The 22,536-nt window shown below is 39.8% G+C and overlaps 1 protein-coding gene across 1 annotated transcript in view; it reads left to right on the forward strand.

Annotated features, from left to right (window-relative positions):
* The window catches only part of ARID5B (AT-rich interaction domain 5B), a 177,311-nt gene that overhangs the window by 71,367 nt on the left and 83,408 nt on the right, over positions 1-22,536 (forward strand). Inside the window, exon 4 of the mRNA XM_004583408.4 lies at positions 17,335-17,565. Coding sequence (XP_004583465.2) covers positions 17,335-17,565 — 231 coding nt within the window. The remainder of the gene's footprint in view (positions 1-17,334; positions 17,566-22,536) is intronic.

Here is a 22,536-nt window from a genome sequence, read left to right on the forward strand (position 1 = left end):
ATAAATAGTCACTTCTGAACTCCTTTGTGGTCTAATTGTTGCACTAACAACGGATTTTGAAATTTCAGACTTATGGCTGAATTGTGAATGTCCGCAAAGACCTGTGACAGGCTTTACACTTTAAATTCTTATCGCTAATAGTCTGTACCTCCTTTTGGAGCCACCAACCCTCCCATATTCTGAATCATGGGGATACAAGCCTTGGAGCTCTTTGTGGGTGGGCTCTGCCACATTTACCTGCATAAATCCACAGCTGAACCCGTGTTTTGGTACTGAGGAGGACCTGTGTTTATAGAATGAAAAACTAAAGTACAAGATATTGTTGTTCTGATTCTAGTTCATCAGACTTGGATTACCTTCCTGGGTTCTGGCCTTCCAATGCAGGCCAACATGGTCTCATTGTCCCTGGAAGAGATATGCTCACTATATCGAACATGGTCTTCTTTGAACCAGGACCAGGGGAGCTTCTTCAAGCTGTGGTGCCAGATGGGAGTCTCTGTTTGCTCAGACAAAAGAAGGAAAATGAAGACCGAATTCCAAATCCAGCTTTCCCCTACCATATCTTTTTCTCTGACTGAAGTGGAAATTAGGCCTATGTCAGTGGGATCGTCAGTGGCTTTGGCATTTAATAACATCCCAGAGGCAGGCCCCTGAGGTCCCATGTCAGCTCCGAGAGTCCACAGCCTGGACCCCAGCCACACAACTGTGAGTCCAGCACCCTCACTCATTCGCATCACTCACAGCCTGAAGACTGGGAAGCGCTTCTCTCCTATAAAGCACCTAGCACCCCACGTCTCCATCTCCTAGCAATGTAGTTGTTGGTGAGTCTTTAAACTCTTTTCAGTGTTGGTCTCTTCATCTGAAAGATGGGACTAGTAAGAGTCTCACTATGGCATTGTCTAGAGGAGGAGGAAACGGAATATGTACTTATTTTTTTAAGATTTACTTATTTTTATTGGAAAGGCGTATCTACAGTGAGAAAGTTATTCTGTCCTCTGGTTCACGCCCAAGTGGCCAAAACAGCCGGAGCTGAGTCAACCTGAAGTCAGGAGCCAGCCCCCAAGAGTCTGGAACTTCTTCTGGGTCTCCCACATGGGATCCTGAGGCTTTGGGCCAACTTCTGCTGCCTTTCCAGGCCACAAGCAGAGAGTTGGATGGGAAGTGGAACAGCCAGGATATCAACTGGAACTCATATGGGACTCCCTGGTGTGTGTGAGGCAATGATTTAGCCACTAGGCTATCGCACTGGGCCTGGAAGAAACGATGCTCAGTGACCAAAATGCTGGAGTAAGGGATGTTTCATCTGCCTGGGAAGTTTCCAGTGCTGCTCACCAAAACTCAGCACATAGTCTCTCTTCTGCTTGGTACCACGAATCTGCCTTATCCAATGGGACTCTTGCTGGAACAGTTATTTGTGCACATACCCATCATACTGGCTTCACTGAAGGTGACTTTTTGGTCTTTTTTCTCCTGCCATCTGCTACGTCCTAATCCACAGGAAATATTTACTTGGATGTCTGAATAGACAATTAGAGGATGGCAACTTTGACTCTGAATGATGTCTTTTTGATGAAGTCGTGGGTACAACTGTGTGAGCTAGTCTGTGATGACAGTCAGGGAGTGGGTAGTTAACTATTCTGTGATGCAAACTAGTGAACAAACAGAGTATGCCCTGGTCCCCACTGAGTCTAAAATGTGCTCCCCAAGAGGGTGGAGGTGGAAAAGAGTGCCGAGGAGGTGTGTTTTATGTAATGGTCATCTCTTTTTGAAATTATCTTCCAAATAGGGAAAAACGAAGCCTTACTTGGGGAATTGTTTTGAACATGAAACTGGAAGAGATCCTTTCATAATTCAATCTGAAACCAGAAGTGTGTTTCCCATTAGTACATGAATTCATGAGGACTCTCAAAGTCCGCGGTCCATTGGGGGTTGCTCACTGACACCATGACCATCACCAGTCTGCTAGAGTCAGTCTCTGAGGACTGTGGCTGCTCAGAAGGCAAATGGAATATGATGAGAACAGTATGGAATTTAGTGCCACACATTCCCTGCCACTAGCAGGGTAACCTTGGGCAAGCTGTTAGCCTCTTTGAATCTTCAAGATCCTCATGTATATTTGGAGATTCTGGGCAGATAACTCTGAATCTAAACATATAAAGGAGTTTCCTGCATTCTGAAGTGTTGTACAGGTGACTGATTATACGTAAGAAGCCATTTGTGATTATCTAGTGATAAACACGGTATGTATGGAGGGCTATGGAGATGAAGGAAATGGGACGATTGCTGTGATCAATGTTTTGGTGTCTATAAAAGGGCTAAAAAATTGTGAAAAACATGAAATTAGGAGATATCCATTTTTTCATGAACTTCTCATATTCTGTCTCCAAAATGTGATCAGAGAAACCAGCATCTTAAGGTGAGCGATTCATGAGAAAAAAGTGGGGGAGGCAGAAGAATGGGATAGGAGGAGATTTTGTGCTAAAACAAGTTGAGGACAAGTGGCAATCTACCTCTTCTAGAAAAATGTGCAGTTGTAAGTTAAAAATTCTAAGAAGACTGCCTAAGTTAATCTTTGCTAAACTCCTGATTTGTACACCATGGTTGTCTTTCCCATCTTTTCCACGTAACAGTTGATAATAGGCTCTCTTTAACCTTCAGGAACTATTGTCTCCCTCCCCCACACACACTTTGGTTAAAAAAATTTTTTTTCAAAGCAATAAGCATAAAATATCTGCTGAGTGTTTATCAGGACCTACGTTAGTCTAACTACTTATCTTTTTAACTCATGCATCCTCCAAGGAAGTTAATTTTAAGTCCATTTTTTGTTTCCTTAGATCTCACAGTTAATAGTTGGTCAGTATGATAGCCTGCTGCTCTGTCAACTCCTAAGAGACCTGGCTGGGACATCTTTATCCTGTTTTAGCACATGTTGTTGAGACAAGGCCCTCAGCAGTTCCAGTGTCATTGGCCCACAGAACACATAGCTTCTGTGAATTTTCATTTGACCTCTCGTGTAGGGATGTCCCACTGAGTTACCACTTGCCAGATGGGAACCATGGACAAATACCAGTTTCTGTTGCAGACAAGAAACAAACTTCCGTTTAGAGGATTCTACCAAAAAGATATTAGCAAAGAAAGGCTTCTGGAAGTGTGGTGAGAGAATGTAGAGAGGTGGGAGAGCCAGGAGAGGCACTTGAGGCAACCAGGGGCATGTAACAGCAGGAAGCCAGAGGAAGGCACATGCCACCTACTGAGAACTGGGGTCCTGTGGGAGGGGCTTGGTGAGGTCAGGGCTAGAGCTGTGGGAACCAAGACGGAGGGGTGAAGAAGTACTGTCTCCGATCTCCTCCTGGCGCTTCCATTGACTGAACCGGGTAGAAGCCATTCTGAAGGAGAGTCCAGTGATCATTAGGGTTCACAGAACAAAGTGCAGAGAATAGCAAACAGATCTAGTGGTAGAGTTCAGGGCAGGGGGGGACGCCAAACAGTAAGTAATCACAAGGAAGACTGACATTAAGTGAAGGTCACTGGGGACTTCCTTTGTTTCCAGGGTGTGGGAGATTCAGATAAGGACCTTCGTCCTGCCCTTCAAAGAATGTATTTGTCCACATGAACTAATATGTACAGTGACTTTGACTTGAGAATTTAGCTAAATCAATGGGCCTAAAGTGCAGTTTTCTGGAAGCTGTATTTTCTAAAGCAAAGGCCAATAGGGTCATAAAACAAATATTTCAGACTTGTGAAACAATTTCTTCCTTTTGCAATCATATAACTCTGCAAGATACCCAACTGTACCATTAAAATACAAAATAGCCATAACCAATATGTAAATAAATAGCCATGGCTGTGTTGCAATAAAACGTTATTTACAGAAGTAGCCATTGGGCCAGATTTGGACCATAATTTACCATGCTTTGCAAATATCAACCATCTTAGACTTACCTCAGGTACCCAGAAAAGGAATCTGTAGCAACACAACTCATGGCATGGAATCACAGATTTTGTCACGGAATTAATCAACTATAACTTGTTTTTGTGTTTTTGATAAGAAATTATAATACCTCTGGATACTAAGGAGTGAAGAAAGAAAGATATTCGCACTGGAAATGATTGTTATTAGATGCTAGGTGTTACGAAAATGTGATTCAACTGCCTCCTGTCTCCATTTAACTCACCTGGTACTGACACTGAACAAAAAAAAAAAAAAAAAAAAAGGAGAGAGAGAAAAGAAAGCAAATCCATATAATATATTCTCAGCAATGTTCCTCCACAGTGCACTGTAAGAGCACATTAGAGGGTGGTGGGATTTTTATGTGACTTCATTGCCATGAGATTGAGTAGTGGATTCAGTTTCTATTAGGTTTTATAAGTATCTCTTTCAGATACTAAACTAATTTAGTATTGCATATGCCAGAGAAAAAGAAAGGAAAGAAAAAAAAATACTCCTCCTAAACAACTCATGTTCCTCTGGCATCAAGACAGAAAACAGCAGATGGTTTGTAGAAACTGTACCAGGTGAATAAGTAGACAGATACAGCAAGAAAATAGGTATAGCCCAGAGGAAAGGCTCTTACTAGATTTGTAGTCAACACTTGAAGTAGGCAATCTGTATTTTACTTGGAATTGATCTTTGTCACTCTTTAGAAATCAAAGGGTGTAAACAAGGGTCCCTGCCACAGTAACTACACTATGGCTGCAATGGGGGACATCATACAGTCACTCCAGCATATTTTTCTGTTGTTTGCCTTCCTCCAGTTGTATTTTTGATTCTCTTTTCTCAAGACTGTTGGATCTAGAAGTCCAAAACTGGAGACTGTTTTCACTGGTCCCATTTCTCCCAGGTACTTCTTTAGGCTTCAGTTGTCTAACACATCATGTTTATTTTCCAATGGATTTCCCCAAGCTGTGCTATCCTACACACCAGCCACTGTCCCTGGCAGGCTGTGAAGCCCTTGAAACGTGGCTTGTTAGAATCAAGATAGATTCTAATGTCAAATAAGCCAGATTTCAAAAATTTATTATGAGAAAAGGTATAAAATGTACCACCAATAATTCTTTAAACTGATCCTGTGTTGAAATAGTATTTGAATATATTTAGATGAAACAGATTATTAAAATTAATTTCCCCATTTTCTTTTTGTGTTTGTTTCTTTTAATGCTAATTACCCATTTGCTCATATTGTGTTTATATTAAATAGTGCAGTTCTAAAAGACACACAAATTCCTTTGCCCAATTTTAGGTGGATATCTACAATCTATTATCATGAGTTGGAAGAAATGTCTTGTCGATAAAAAATACTAAAAACATGACTTAGAGTTAAACAAAATTTTGGGTAACTATAATTAAAATAAGTATGATTCATGACTTGACTAAAATGTTGCTTTACAATCTATATTTAATAAGGCATTGCAGTTCCCAAAAAGTCATGTGAGATCTTTATCCATAGGTTTATCCAATTTATGTAAAAAAATGTGGTAACCCTGCAGAACATTCTAGCTTCATTTTAAGGGATCTGCATCATTAACCTTTATTGCTGCAGTTTTTCTGAATTCAGAAAATCTTGACAGAGGCCAACAGACTCTATTAATACTGCCTTACTGCCAAACTTCCCCTTTCATTGAAAAACTGGATTTTTATAGAAAAATCCAAAAGCTATGGTTTAAGGTACCCTGACATTATTAATGCAGCAAACTTTTCCCATTCCAGTATTTTGATTTGACTCTTTAGTGGTCATAAAAAAGACTAGGGATGGGGGATGCATAAAGGTGAGTGGCCACATTGATCACGTGCTTGGGCAGTAGAACTGAGCAGTGAGTAAATAGAGAAATTGAGAATCTGTCCCTTCATTGTGTCAGCTACCCTTAGTAAATCATCCACTTTCTGTGTGGGGATCCATCATGTTTACAACCAGTGATTTCAGGTGAGTCCCTAGGAAGAAAAGAGAGATCTGCCTTTGCCCTGTCTGCTTTGACCATGAAAGAAAAAGCAGGACAATGTAGACAACTTTCATCATGCTTGGATGTGGAAGCAAGTGCAGGTACTTGGACATGGCTCACATCTTTGAAAGTGGTGCATGAGCTCCTCAAGTGGTGAGAGTGTTCCAAAAAGAAAGAGGGAGATAAGCATAGAGAGAAAGAGAGAAACACAGTCACTATAATGAAATGAGTGTCAAAACTTTTAACCCAGCATCCAAAGTTATGCCAGTCAATCACTGTAGGGCAGCTGGCTGGGTGACTTTCCCAGATTCCTTCAGCTCATTCAATCCACAGCTCGGGTTGAACGTATGGCCTGACTACTTTTACCCTCTAATGGAAAGTTGTGATGTTCACTGCAACACATCTATAGACAGTTAGACCTTCCAATGCTCTCAAAGGTTTAGGAGACATACTGAGAATGAGGACACTGGTTCTATGCCTTCCAAGAAGTTAAGTTTTAGGGAATCCATGGGAGAGAGACCTATTTCCTTCCCAAGAAACAAGTAAGAGGGCATCTACACAGAAAATCTAAAATGTGCCAGATGTTGTCCTCTTTTTATTGTGTAAAACATGTAACCAAATTTATCCATTTAGCCATTTTTAATGGAACAACTCAGCGGCGTAAAGTACATTAATATTTCTAACCATCACTGCTCTCAAGTGCCAGAGAGTTTTCATCTTTCCAGACCAATTCTAACCATTAAGAAAGAACTTCCGATCTTTTTCTGGACCCCAATCTTTCTAGTACCTGCCAAACCTTACTTTTCAGGAAAGCCTAGAACTCTGGCAGGGTCATAGGGTTCAGGATTTCTTCAGGGGTAGTAAGATTGTTCATTTTCTTGTGAGGGATCCACAGCCCTGTAAATATGTTAAGGCCTGTGCATTTTAGGGCTGGGTGTTTGGCATCATGATGAAGATACCACTTGAGATGTCCCCACGTCTCAAGGGCAGACATCAGGTATCAGAGTACTTGGGTTCAAATTCTGGTTCAACTTGGATTCTAGCTTCCTGCTAATGTGCTCTCCGAGAGGCAGCAGCTGTTGGCTCAAATACTCGGGGTTTTTGCTGACTATGTGAAAGTCCTGGATTGAATTCCAGGCTCCTGGCTTTGTCTTGTTCCATCCCTAGCTGTTGCAGATAGTTTAGAGAGTGAATCAGCAGATGGAAAAGCTTTCTCTTTCAACTATATCAATCATTAAAAACATTTCTTTAAACTTTGTACACTTTGAATTGTATAGTACAAAAATTATATTTCAGGAATGCTATTGTAAAAAGATACAGGCCTGCTCATATTGTTTCTACCATTTCATACCTTCCTTTTTCTAACTTAACAGACCATCTTTGTATGGCCTAAATGTTATTTAGTTTAATTTTTTTTATGGAAGTACCATTCCACATACACACAAGCACACACAATGCAGTTACGTGTGTGTGTATGAGTATATGTACAGAGTGCCTTGTAGATCCTAGGCATTAGTTAATCAACTTTAATCAGTCCTACATTATTTGGTGTTTAATTTTCTATACACAGTTTTTTTTTCCTGATATAAATCATGAGAGTAATTATTAGATCTAGCCTGATTAGTGTTGACTATTTGTGAAATAATCATGCCTGCAAACATGGTGACAAATAGTGATTCGTCATTTTGTAAATGCCTAAATTCGGATTGCACATTCTGAGGCACTTCTGTGTGGAAGTCAGTCAACTGTTGATTTGTTCAGTATCATACCTCAATTAGTTTTATTCATGAGTTTGGGGTTCAGGAGCATATCTTAAGTGTCAAGGGCTTATCTAACTACTATGGTAACCAAATTGTGATTCTTGGAACAGTAACAGACATGAAATTGCAACTTGAAAAATGAAGAGCTATGTAGCTATTGCCAGGGGAGAGATAGCAGAACTTGATGTGATTTTGAAGGCCCATTGTGTTAATGACTGAGCTTCTCCATCTTACAGCAGCTTTGTCATGGTAACCACAGCTGCTGATTGGGTCTTAACGGTAGGGTTTTTTTTTTTAAGAATCACGAGAGACTAGAGTTCATATAATTCCAAGCCAATAGAATAGCCTTACCTGGGTCACTAACAAATAAATGAATCTCTCAATTAACCTCTGAGAAAACTTCTGGCATAATTTGAGAGTAGGAAAAATGTTGTCTAGGCTCCCTGAAGTCCCGTGGGTTCTTTGTGTTTTCTTTTTCAGATTTTGAGTCTCACTTATACTCAAAGTAAAGGACTGACGGCAGGGTAAAGGTTAATCCATTTGAAGGACAGACGAGGTACATCAGCCCCTATAGAATGTGGTCACAATTTACACAAAGTACACATTCCGTCCGGCCACAAGATCTCACCAGTAGATAGGCTTATTGTGCAGGCCCTGTCTTGTGTGACATTTAAATTTGGCTGAGTCGAACCATATGGAAATAAGATGCAAAATTCTCAAGATGAAATCCAGAGTGGCTCCTGAATGTGGCTTAGAATTCAGTGGCCATTTGGGAGAACCTTGGCGGCGGAGCTGGCTTGCTTCCCAGTGGGTTCATTTGTTACTCCGAGTGATGGCAGTGTTTGGTTTTAATTTAGCTTTGTGTTGTTTTCTTTTCTGAGCGATGAAGCCACAGCAAGGACAAACTCTGATATTAACATGTTAATACATTTTTTTATGTTTACATATCTCTGTCTATTTTAAGTAGCTTACTGTTGGAAACAGCTGGTTAAAACTCTTGGTCCTACATTTGAAATATTCTTTGTTCTGTTTGTAACCATGCACTGATATATTTTCCCACATTTTCTTTTTGTTAAGTTCTCCAGTGATGTTTTTGTTGCCTGTCCTGGGAAGATCTGTGTTTCCATTTATCAAAACAAATGGCAAGCTGGGGACCATTTAAAGTAGTTTTTTAGTTAATAAAGCCAATCTCCTTGTTCTGTTATGTTAAAAGTACATTATCTTTTTATTGCCAGTTCTGTATGACTAGGTCTGTTTTCTGTCTCAGCAATCTCAGGGCTGCCCCCACTTGCTTACTGTGTAGAGAATTACAAAATCATTAAGGGTGGGGCAGCACCAGCTGACTTACAGTACAAACCATTTCTCAAAATAACCACAACAGTGCAATACTGATGTGTAATTTACGTCACAGTATGTTTTTATGAAATAGTTTGTGGCATTTTCACTTCTATTCCGGATGGAATCTTATTCTCTCTTTCCCTTTTAATCAGGCATTTAATTTATTTTTATTATTAATATTTTCCACTCCTTGTCTTGGCATGCCTCCAATTTAACAGCTTTGAAGAGAAAGGGGAAAAAAATACAAGAAATCCAGCTGACCTTCCCCTACTCCAAAGCTCCAGCATCAGTTTAACTCCAAATATATTTTTCCTATGATATGTACTAATTTGGGGTACTAAGCTTACTGCTCTGAGGGGGATCTTAAAATATGGTTGAACACGTACCCATGTTACACAAAGCTATAGCTACAAATTGATAAAGTTGATGTACAACTTTGGCATTTTAATCACTGTCATCCAATTCAAGCTATTTAGTCATATGCACTGCTGCATTTTCCTTTTACAAATGTCTTTCTGTATAATGTCCTGCAATTAGAACAGGAAATCATTGAGTAACTGTAAGATGAATAAGAGCACTTAGACTGAAAGGAAAATTACCTTCCGAGAAATTATATTCTTTCTTTTTTGTGTGTGTGCTGCATGTTACAATGTGGGTAATGATAGTAACAGCTGTAACTTCTCTTATCTGTAGAAATTTCATGCTTAGGTTTTCTAGAATTTAAAAAAAATCATTTTCAGGAATAATCAGAAATGAATGGACAGAAAATAGGAAATGCCTAATTATGACAAATATTCGGTGTCACAACAGAACAGCAATTAAATGGAAACTTGAGTGTAATTGTCAATAGCAGTAAGATTTGGAATAGTGCCAGGTATATCAAGTTGATGCTTTGCCTTTGCTTGGTTGCTAGGAGCACAGAGAAAAGTATAAAGCTTTGAGAAAGGAATGTCTAATGTAATAAAGTAGCAGAAGGAAGCATAAATCATTGTGAGAGCCTCTCAGATTGACGTTATTTTACTTAAATTGTTTCAAAACTAGACATCAAGTTTTATAACATGAGCAAATTCATATTTGCTTGAAAAAGGAAAAAGAAAGAAAGCTATGTTGTCTTTGAAGCACCAGGGACATTGCGTCTCAAACTGAGCCTTCATACATATTTGGAATCTTTTAAGTGAAAATCTTTAAATGTTTGTTTCTATTGGCATCCAAATGCATTTGCCCTAATACGATTAAGAGAACTAAAGGGCAAAATACTTGGCAGATTTTTCAGTTGAGGTAATTAGGTGCAGGAAGGAACATGCATATTTTTTCCACCAGGCTTTATAAAATCCTGGGGTGAAGGGCTTTTTTTTCAGAGTGGCTTTTTTTTTCCTTTTCTTCTTCTTTTTTTTTTTTTTTTTTGTTAACTTTCTGATGTTCCAAAGATTATAGTGGTTTTCAGTGAGCATAATAGTGTGATGTTTTGGAACCATTTTATCCATCCTCCCCCAAAATGAAAAAGAAAGTTACATTTCTAAATTGTTGTGTAAGAGATAAAAGCGAATTTTTCCTCCGGAATTTATGTTTTCAGCCTTCTGTGCGTTTGGCTACCATTATCTATTTTCTTTTTAAAAAAAAAAATAGCATTATGGATATTTGAAAGTCAATGCTCCATTAATTCATTGTGTTTGCTATTTCATGCATCTCTCTTTGTACAAAGACAACTTGAGCAACGCTATTCAGAATGACAGCCAGCTTTTACCCTCCTCCCCCAGCCCTGTCCCCACCCCCAGCCTCACTCCGAGGATTAAAGCAAGTGGTATACAGTTACTGTTTGAAAAGCTTGGGAGGAGTCTCATGTTATAATTACAGTTTCTCTGTGGAATTCTGTTTTGGACTTTGAAAATATATAAATAAGTGAAAAATTGACATTGAGAGAGGTTAACAAAACGTGTAATTATGATATAAGCACAGGATTAGAGTAATTTTGGTTGAGTATTACAAGCAGTGTACTTTAGGTATTAACTTTTAATAGGCAAAGTTCTTTTTATTGAAGTTGAAATGAGGTCTAGTAATATTGGGTCTCTTATTCCCTTTGAATATTTCATTTTAAAATAAGCATGTTCACATTTTTTTTGGATGGGGAAATTGAGGAGTGGGATGACATTTTAATAGAATGTCATAATTATGGTTTAAAATTTCAGTCTTGGGTGCCAGCAATTTATTACTGATCACTTTCTGTTCACTTCCATTGACTAATGTGTGTATATATATGCATATATAAATGTGTGTGTATATATATATACATACATTCATACACAATCAGTTACAGCCAACTAGAACGTGCTGAAAGAATATTCTTTGAGTTAGGATTTTGATTTCTTTTCCTGTGTGGGTGTGGTTGAAAGAAAGTCTTTATTCCAGGCACATTTTGTTTGCCTTTTGCTTAACAAATATGCAGTTTCTTTATTCATTCTTAGATGTAGCCGCTAGACCTCGCATGAATGGGAAAGGGGAGACAACCTGCACAGTATTTATTGGCAATCCTTGTTTCATAGGAAGCTCCACATAAGCTTGTTTGTTTATGTGTATATGAACTGCATAAGGAGGAAAGAAGTAGCTGAGGGATTTAAAGACGAATTCTTGAAGGGTTATTTGGCTTTCTTTGCTTTTTGATGTACCAGGGCAAAATAAAGCATGCCAACACCTGAACAATTTAATATCTTTGTAGCTGAGCAGGCGGTGAGATGATTGCAGAATTTTAGGTCTGGAACTCTCTGTGAATCTCTTCGTTTTCTGTTCTGTTATCTACATCTGTCACATTCCAATGGCCACTGTGTCTTGAGAAAGAGATGTTTTTCTAGTAAAGCAAGGTGCCTACCTAACCACAGGGAGACCTGGGTACCTGCTCTGAGAGTTTGGTCCTGCTGACTTGGCTCTTTTAGGTCGCTGGTTTCCTCAGCATCTTTCTCTTCACCTCCAACTCAGACGCTTTGCTAACTTTCTTAGGAGCCCCAAAGGCCTCATGGGCTCCCTTTCAGTCTGTAAATAGGAAAGGCAACTGCTCTGGGGATGTCCAATTACAAGGTCGAAAAATTGCCTCTGTTCAAATACCAAAATTCTGGTCCAAATTGAAATGTTTAAAGTTGGCAAACTTATCATGATTTTATATAGCATCACTTAACGTTGCCATACCACAGCAGATCCCAGTGGTGCCTCTAGCCTCTTCGTTTGGAAAGCAGTTAATGAAGGGCATACATTGTAGGCTTGCAAAACTGGGTTGGTACTATTTCTCATTATATGGGCAGAAAATTGATATACACGAAAGGCATATCATAGTGGGAAGTCATTACAATGGGAATTGCGGTAATCCAAAATAATAATCTCATTTAACCAAAGTCTACATGGTTCCAGCAAGCAGAATCCTCATTTGTCACTTGAAGTAAGAACGTCATCATCTCTTACTATGGTAAATGAGTTCAGTATTACTATTATGTGAGGCGTTTTGTCAGAATGAAAAGTTAGTCAAATTTGAAATTCAAACATTGTGTAATAGTCTCACCTCCACTTCGGCTCAGTTACTCAGTTCCAGTTCTTTGAGATTTTGCCTCGTCACTGGATGTCTGAATTTCAGTCTGCTCAACTCCAAGCTGGAAACTGTAATAAGTGATGATATCACTAATAGGGTTATTGTGATGAATGAGGGACACACATTATATAAAAGATGTCTGTAAATTCTAATGTCCAATTATCAGTACCAGAATAACATGATTATTTACTTTCTGAATAGAAAGTCCCTGAGCTCCTCATATTTTTGATGTACAGGGCTTTTTTCTTTTTTCTTTTTCTTTTTTCTTTTTCACTTACTATGCCCTGTGATATTGCAGCAATTCTGAAAAGTGACAGAGAAAAATGAATTTGGACAGTTTTAGGTTTGTTCTGTTCTAAATACTAGGAATTTAGAATATATATATATAAACACACATATATAATACATATGTAATATTATATGTATTACATGTAGTGTATATTATATATAGTACACATTTATTATATACTACATATACAAATATATGTGGCCAACTATAGATAGAGTTGGATAGTAGTAATAAATTCTGTTGTTCTACAGAACAGAACATCAATCTATTATCTATTTTATGAAGAAATAGAGAGAAATTTGACAATTACAAATACAAAAAATGATATATATATATATGGAGATAGAAATATTAATTACCTTGACTTGACGTTTACACATGGTATACATGTATTGAATTATTACACTCCTCTCTATAAATGTAATTATTGTATCTATTAAAGAGGAAAAATACTGACAACTATATCTAAGATATATTACATGTGTATTTCACAACCCCAAAGGAATAACTATAAATTTACACAGAAAGCTAGCTTGTTTCAAAGTTGAATGTGCCAAGGCTAGTTGGGATGATTATGAAAATGGAATTCCTGGGTCCTGGGCTTAGAATTTCTGGGTCTGTGGTTTTTTGCTTTTGATTTTGTTTTTAAAGATTCATTTATTCATTTGAAAGGCAGAGTTCACAGAGAGCAAGAGACAGAGAGGTCTTCCGACTGCTGGACCACCTTGCTACCCCATCCCCAGTGGCCTCAATGTCTAGAGATGGACCAGGCTGAAGTTAGGAACCAGCAACAACTCCCAGATCTGGGTCCGGTGGCGTGGCCTAGCGGTTAAAGTCCTGGCCCTGAACGCGCTGGGATCCCATACGGGCGCAGGTTCTAGTCCCAGCAGCTTCACTTCCCATCCAGCTCCCTGCTTGTGGCCTGGAAAAGCAGTCGAGGATGGCCCGATGCTTTGGGACCCTGCACCCGCGTGGGAGACCCGGAAGAGGTTCCTGGTTCCCGGCTTTGGATTGGCACAGCACTGGCCATTGCGCTCACTTGGGGAGTGAATCATCAGACGGAAGATCTTCCTCTCTGTCTCTTCTCCTCTGTGTATATCTGACTTTGTAATAAAAATAAATAAATCTTTAAAAAAACAAAACAAAACAACTCCCAAATCTCCCACATATGTTCAAGGGCCCAAGCAGCTGCTTTCCAAGACATTGTAGTCAGGAGCTAGACTGGAAGTAGAACAATCGGTAGAGCTGCTGTCACCAAGATGAGGAGTCTGTCTCAGAGGCAGCAGCTTAACGTGCTATGCCACAACAGTCCATGGTTGTTGATGACACCAGGGGTGAATCCCACGTGAGCAATCCCAGGACCACCTTCAGAGACATTGTCTCCAGATTCGGTGCCATGAGGTGGGAGTAGAGGGGAGAGTCTGTTTAGGTCCCAGCAGCAAAAGATGGATTCCAGGCTCAGAGTGTGTTTTAAGAATTGCACGAAGGAGGGCCTGGTATGGTAGCCTAGCAGTTAAAATCCTCACCTTGCATGCATCGGGATTCCATATGGGTGCTAGTTCTAATCCCATCCAGCTCCCTGCTTGTGCCCTGGGAAAGCAGCTGAGGACAGCCCAAAGCCTCGGGACCCTGCACCTGCATGGGAGACCCGGAAGAGCTCCTGGCTCCTGGTTTCGGATCTGTGCAGCTCCAGCCATTGTGGCCACTTGTGGAGTGAATCAATGGATAGGAGATCTGCCTCTCTCTCTCTCTCTCTCTCTTCCTCTCTGTGTATCTGACTTTTCATAAGAGTAAATATATCTCAAAAAAAAAAAAAAAGAATTGCATGAAGGAAAGATGGATTAATGTTTCTGGCCAAAATGAGATGAAGAATAAAGAAATCATTTTTGAACACAGAAGATTGCCAGGAAGTTTACTAAATTCAGACCAGAGAATTAAGACATTACAGAGGACATCATCATGGAAAAAAAAAAAAAGCCCGAGAAGAACAGAAGGAAACTGGAGAGGGGGAGGAGGAAGTGAACTGGTCCCCAGGGTCCAAGTGACATCTGCTTCCATGAAGTTAACTCTGAAGCAGCTGTTCTTATGCCCTCATTCAGAATGAAAAGCACAACCTTCTCTATTTTGCTCCAAAAAAATTTTTGGAGAAACTGATGCAGTTGCCTCCATTATTGAAAGTCAGTAGTGCAACCAAGACAGAAACCTGGAACCAAGTGGGACTATCAGGGTGCTGTCCATGTGCAGGGTGTTGTCCAGGTGTCAAGAGGAGTAAGCTACTTGGGTCTGTCTCTCATTCAGGTAGAGAATAATAAGTCTGATGGCACAGTGTAGCTACTTCCTGAACGAGCACCTGCATACTTGGGCATTCTGATGACGTTTGGTGTTTGAACGTTATAGATCTCTAAAACTCACAAATTTGAACTTCAAGTGTGAAGTTAGTGCCTTGGCATGTTTTTTTTTTTAAAGTCTCAAATTGACATGTTTTGAACCTATATTAGCAGCTAAAAACTGCTCATTCATATGGAGACTTGCCTTGAGTTTAAATATATTTTCTTTTTATATGCCCACACAACTAGGTATGGCCATAACCAAGCCTAGATCCTTAAACTCAAACCAGGTCTCTCATGTGGATAGTAGGGACATAGTACTTGAGGTACCACTTCCTCCTTGAGTGCATAAAAGGAAGAAAATGGATCTAGAAGCAGAGCTGAGACTTGGATGCAAGCTCCACGTTGGGATGTTGTCCCCAGTGGTAACTTAACTGCTACACCAAATGCTTGCCCTGTGTTTTCTTTTAATTAAGTGTCAACTCATGAAGTGACTATCCTCAAGTCAGGCAGGAGTCTAAGAAAACCAAGCCATTACAAGATGTCATCTTATGAGCAGCTGAACATCTTCATTTGTGGAGAAGTCTCCAGGCTGAGGGACTAAGCGAACATAATTAGAAATACATCTGGGTATCAGCCTCTTGTCTGAAAAGGTCATATGCACACCTTGCTTGGGTACAGGTTGTGTTCCATCATTATGCTGTGTTCCTGCTCATGCATCTCCCACTGGTTAGCAGATGGCCATGATAACGTAGGTATCCTTAACAACTGTCTTGTGAAATTCCCTGCAGCATGGTAAAGGCACAGAATATGGACTGCTTTCGCTTTGGAAAAACAAATGACATGCCTGGGAATTGCTTACAACTGCCTGATGGTGTGGTCATGGAGAGTGATGACCAATTGGGTCAGGAAGCCTAAATTCAGTCTGACATTGTGCAGGTAGCTGGATACCAAAGGGAGTGTTCCTTACTTCTGAAGTTTCAAGTGAAAAGATAGGTCCCTGAAAAGTATGGCTTTTATAGAGGAACAAACATAATACAGTGAAGTGTAAAGAAGCTTTAAGATCATGGTAGGAGGAAATTTCACTAAAATTGCTGAAATATTCTCTCGAGTTGTATTGGTTCTGATGCACTGTCTTGTGAAGGATGCTTGGGGAATGGATTTGAGGATCATTAAAAGAAAGATGGTTTGAGTGTTAGGAGGATGGAGAAGGTGGATGTTTCAGTCAAGTGGGATACATCTGCTGCAATTCCAAGTAACCCCAAATCATAGCCACTTAAAACACCGGCAGTTTACTTTTGGTTGAGGTTATTTATTTCTATTGAATTAGCTTAAGGCTCTGCCCCATTCTAGTTTACCTCTAATATTCAAAATGGCAGAAGAGCCACTATCAGCACCACTGCAGATGGCTCTATCAGAGGCCAGGAAGCAGGGATGGGTGGCACACTGCCTCTTACAACAGCACCACTTCTGTCATATCTATTTGGCCCAAACCAGCCACACAGGCACAGGACTCCAAGACAGTAGCAGACAAGAACTTTCCTCCAGCCCACGAAGAGGACAGGAAATATTTTCTGTAGAGCACTAATGACCCCCAGAGCAGATGATGATGCTATTTAGGCCTATGACTGTCTCTCTGGGGCTTGATGACCTTTTCATAGCCCTCGAGCACTGAAAAGATTATGGGATCCGATGTAAGAGCAATACCAAACTGTGCAAATAAGTGTCAAGAGCCTCAACAATGTTCTATTTTTTCCTCTGGTGATGATTTTAACACTTAAAAATATGTCAAATTCTTTCAAAATGTTTTTTCAATTTGCTGGTCATTGGTGACTCAAATATTACTTAATATGCCTTGAAGGCCATCACACTCTTTTCTGCACAAAGAGGTTGCTGTGTGTGTGTGTGTGTGTGTGTGTGTGAGTGTGATGAGGCTAGGAAGATGTTTTCATGTACTAGGTTGTGAAACAACAAACATACCAGGAGCAGTGTTGTTGAACGCCACATCCATAGTGGAAACCAGAGTGGATGATAAAATCATGATAAAATCATGGCCATGAAAGGTGTTTGTTGGAGGGAAGAGGGTAATAGCTTGTCTTTTCTTTTTTCCAGGGGAGGATGATGAAGAAACAAATGTGATCGTCCTCAGCTACCCTCAGTACTGCCGGTACCGCTCCATGCTGAAGCGCATCCAGGACAAGCCATCCTCCATCCTGACGGACCAGTTCGCATTGGCCCTGGGAGGCATTGCAGTAGTCAGCAGGAACCCTCAAATTCTGTACTGCCGGGACACTTTTGACCACCCAACTCTTATAGAAAATGAGAGTATATGTGATGAGTTTGGTGAGTCTTCTTTTTTTTTTTCCCTACCTGAAACTTGCACATGTATATAGAGCTGGTTGTTTTCAATTCTTGTGAAGAGCAGTGATGGGGAACAGAGCTGCTTTTCACAGGCCTCGTGTGCCACCCCACCCTCCCATTTCCCAAATTATTGCAGCACAAGGCATCATAGCCTTCTTGGCAGCCTGTGTTTACCATGGGTTAAAGATTGTTGTGTGGAATGTGTTGTTCAATATAGCATTGGAAGTTGGATGGTTGACCTTGACATTGGTCTGAAATCTGAAATTGGTGGAAATCTTTGATGTTAGTTCTTCTTAAAAGACTTTGACTATCCAAATGTCAATTTTGAAAGTGGAGACAATGTAACAGAGAACCTCTTCTCATTGCTATAAGCTTCTGTAAATCTACATCAACTGTAGCTACTTCACTACTCTCTGGTAGATAATTTTTTCTGTGTGTATGTATTCGTGCATGTGCATACACTCACACATGCAGACACATACACACAGTGCCTAGCAGACAGCCCTGTGTATACACGTTTATCTGCAGCTATGCCTTGCTATGTCTATAGACAGAAGAAAACGGGAAAGAAGATACAGCCCTCAGTCTGGGAAAGTTTCCACCGGGTATGCAGTGAGGGTTAAGAAGCAACAGGCAAGCCAAGAGAGCTGTGCTGTCACATTTTGACGTTCTGGTCTGTTTGTTGAGATTAGGTCATGTCAGGGCTCTCCAAATTGCACATGTCCTCTGGGATTTCCCATTTTCACAGACACAAGGACCCCATCCCACCTCCAGCATACCCTTCCCCTTCTGTGGGAACTGCCAATCTTGAGCAACCACTGGCCTTTTAAAGCCCTGCTGAATCCATCATGGGACCGGGAGTGGAAAAGACATCGGTACCCTGGTCTAGATGGAGCACTGACGTCCCATTGGGTTGTGGAGTATTTTCTGATCTTACTCGTGAATGTGTCTTCAGGGGTCCCTAGATTGCAGATGACTGAAGTCCAGGCTATGCTGCTCATCCAGTGCAGACCTCAGCATGGTTTTAGAGGTCCCTGTTGTTGCTGAAGCTTGCGTCTTGGGAGGGATTTTCTAAGTGGCTCTTGTGAGCAGAGGACCGACAGAAGTGAGGGGTGAGTGGATGATGGCCCAAGGAGGCAGCCAGAAGAAAAGGAAGTGGAATCAAAATACCTAAGTGTCCTGGGGGCTGGAAATCTAAAACTATGACTTTTTCCCTTGTAGCCTGTTTTTTTTTTCAGCTATTTCTCACGACTCTGGTCTATGATACAACTGTCTCTGAGAAGGTGGTGGTGTTCATGTGTGACTTACTTGCTTTCTGCGAAGAAATAGTTATTGTTATATTTGTAATATTCAGATCACATTTTTATTCATGTAGCAAAATGTTTCCAACACAATTTTAGAACAGTCTCCCTTTTCAGATCAGCATTTGCAAATCTTCCCCTTTCTCAGATTGTGAGTTTTCCTTCCCCTCCCCCGCTCTCAAGCCCTGTGTGGTGCTTGGCGCTCACGAGGTCTCTAAAATCCTGACACAGAATAAAACTGAAAGAATGCTCTCCCTCACATAAGAGTATTCAAAATTAGTTTCACAATGCAATATATTGAAAAAATGTTTGACCTTTTTGGGCAATTTAAGAATTATCAGTTGCTGAGTTTCAAAGCTGTTGCTTCTAGAATTGCTAATAGAAAGAAGTTCCAATTTAACAGTGATCACAATGGTTGTTAAGAGTTACTAAATTAGTTTTAAATGTTCTCACAAACACAAGCATCTGACTTTTGAATGTCTTCCTGGACTTTCTTCTGGTCTAGCTAATTTTAATACTGTTTTTCTTCCACAGCCTTTTAAAGTGAAAGCTTTCTTTTGGAATAAAGGTACTTTTAAAGAGCTTCTAGATGGCTGGTTAAATCATTAGAATTTTAGATTTTTTTTTTAGTTGAGTGTATACTTCAAAAATTTTGCACTTCTCCAATTGTTTTGTGTTATTAAGCAAAGCAAAAAGCTTATTTTGAGCTCATGTGAACACCTTACCAACAGACCTCTACTACCTCCTGCTTTCAGTCACACATCTAAATTTCCAGAGAATACCCTTTTAAACCTCCAACTGGTTGTACAATTTGAGCTAGACATGGGTTAATGTGTTTGTTAAAATGTGGGGTTGGGTTTCTCCAACCAGCTAACAGTTGGTAGAAGAACATATATTTTATTAGTGACTAGCATTAAACAAATGTTCCTAATATTAAACACTGCCAGATGACTGAAACACTTCTGTCCGATTACCGAGAATGCCAGGAGGCCTGGAGACAAATTTCCTACCCGGTATATATTCTGTAACGCACGTTCGGTGACTTCAGTAATTGGTCAAATGTAATTTCAGTAACAGTATGCCTAGGCTGTAAAAATCAAATTTTATTAGTCATATCACCAGGTGAATGAATGAGGGAGGTGATGGCAAAGAGGGAATAGTGCTTAGCACCTATTGCTTTGACCCGGAATTCATACGTTACCACAAAATGCCTTCGAAACCCTTTGCAAAATGACACTGCCTGATTTCCTATGATTGAATAATGCTTATTTTATTAACCAGTATACATTTTGCTCTCTTCTATTAAATGGCATTATGGACTGGAGATGAAGGAAGTTCTCAAAAAATAAATAAGGCATGGTTCTTGCATGTTTTGAGGACTTAAAATTTAAAAGGCGAAGACAGGATTCACACTACTGTAAAGTTAACCAATGCTACAAGAAAGTCAATGATTAAACATTTGGTGAGTGTTATAGAAAACAAGTCCCATAGGAATTTAGCAGTGAGCATAGGTGGCTGGAGATGACAATCAGGGAGAGAGGGTGGGGAAAACAGACTAATGGCAAAGGCAGGACCTGATGTGGTTTTAAGGAATTCTGTTATCAGAAAGTTGTTGGAAAAGACTGGATGGTTTAACATCTATGTACTGACCCATTCTCCATATTAATGGTGCCCTTGAACAGAGACAACTTCTGCCCTCTCTTAGGTTTCCGGTCCTTGGTCACTGTTTTGGGTTGGTTTCATGGGTGGCCTGATGCCCTTTATTCCAGTGGCGCATGAATGGGAAGCAGAGGATGAAGCCCAGGAAGAATCCAGCCAGTGGCTTTGGAACTGGAATTAGCTGGCTGACTTTTCTGGGTAGAGACACTCACATTGGCTTCGTGTACTTCAAGTCTTACCTGCATTACCCAGATTTCCTCTCTGAAAATAGAATTTGCTCTGTGGGCATCCTTGCCCGACTGCACAGATACCTTCCCTCTCCCTGCTGTTTTAATGTTGTCCACTGAATAACAAGTTTAATTAAACAATAAAAGTAAGGCTTTTACATCTTCAAGTAGTCCTGTAAATAAATTCTCCAAGGAATTTTATGAAGCTTTTTAATGAAAAGTTTGATTAGAAACTATTAAAGAAAAATAGAATAGATGAAATTTCATCATTTAGTCCAACATTACAGTAGTGTCATTTTGATTTTTATTTACATTGAGATATTCAGAATAGAGTAAATATATCCTGGTTTTAATTAACTATCCTGCTTACTTGGAAAGGTTATTTTAGGCTTGAAGGATTTTGATAGCATACCATCTGCTTTCTTCACTGTATATTCAAGCCCCTTCTTTGCTTACAGCACTGTGCCATGTCTAAACCTATGACATAAGCATAAATTGAATCATATTAATGGTAGGTGATTGAAAAGCCTCGTCTTCGACATCCTATCCACACCCTTCCATCTTGTCAGTTACACTGCTTTTAGAGGCAGTGTGCTTCTTTCTTACAAGGGATTCAACTGTTTTTAAGCTTAAACAACAGATTTCCTATTAAAACATCATGAAAACTCATTGTATTACACATTGCAATTAGGAAATGAAATTGTAATAACAGTGAGAGGAAAGTGACATGAATGCCAACTTTTTCTCATGAAAATCTATGCCTTGTGCCCAATTCCTGCTCCCTCTGATCTGCTGGAATCTCCCAACATAGGGTGTTTATGTGTTTATTTATTTTTTAAAAACCCCTACTCTGCTTCTGTCTCTTTTTATATGAGTTCTCTTCATAAAGCACATATTGTCATCTATATTGTATTGTTGTCTTTACTGCGGGGAAAACACACATAGGCAAACACTGCCCTGTTTCTGGTCCACCACTTTGTAATGTGCAGTGTTTACATTAATATCACACAGATTGATTTCACATATGTGAAGTGTTGACAGCTAAATGCAAGCAGAAGTATGCATAGTGTGGCCAATAAATGGGGAACTGTAAGGTACTAACTCCATTCAAATATGAGTATGAGGAGGTACAATACATACAAATGAAATGAAGTTAGTTGTTAAAGGTGAGTGCCACTAAAGGGATTAAAGTATGGTTGGACTGTTTTGCTTTTTCATTTTGTCTGCAAAGAGACATAAAAAGTGCAAGTCGTACTGCTAAAGTTTTTGGCAATGAGGACATGCATGTGTGTTTCTTGACACAGGAATAGGATTAAGGCTAAAAGGGAGACATTCATCTAGAAGGGAAAGAGAGAGTATCATTAGTATTGGGTCTGTGTGTAGATACCGTGAGCTCTGATCTTTGAGAAGAAGAAATTGGCGATGTCACTTCTGTCATGCTGTCATGCACCATGAGATAAAGTTTTGGTGAATCATAGAAGGTATATACAACAGTGCTCTGTAAGAGTAAATTACTTAGTGATGTCTTGATCATCTTAATTTGCATAGATCACTGTGATGTTCACATAAGGAAATCGTTCAATGGTGCAGTTCCCAGAATGCATCCTGCTCTTAAAGAAGCACATGACTGCATTAAGACCCACATGCTGCTGTGAGATCAGAGTGGGTCAGTGGGATACAGTTAAAGGAATACTAGGCTTTCAGGCCAATAGTCAGAATTTAAATCAAGACTCAGCCATTTGCTTCTCTTTTCCTCTGGGTGAATG

This window comes from Ochotona princeps, chromosome 13 (genome assembly GCF_030435755.1).
Source record: "Ochotona princeps isolate mOchPri1 chromosome 13, mOchPri1.hap1, whole genome shotgun sequence".
Lineage (NCBI taxonomy): Eukaryota > Metazoa > Chordata > Mammalia > Lagomorpha > Ochotonidae > Ochotona > Ochotona princeps.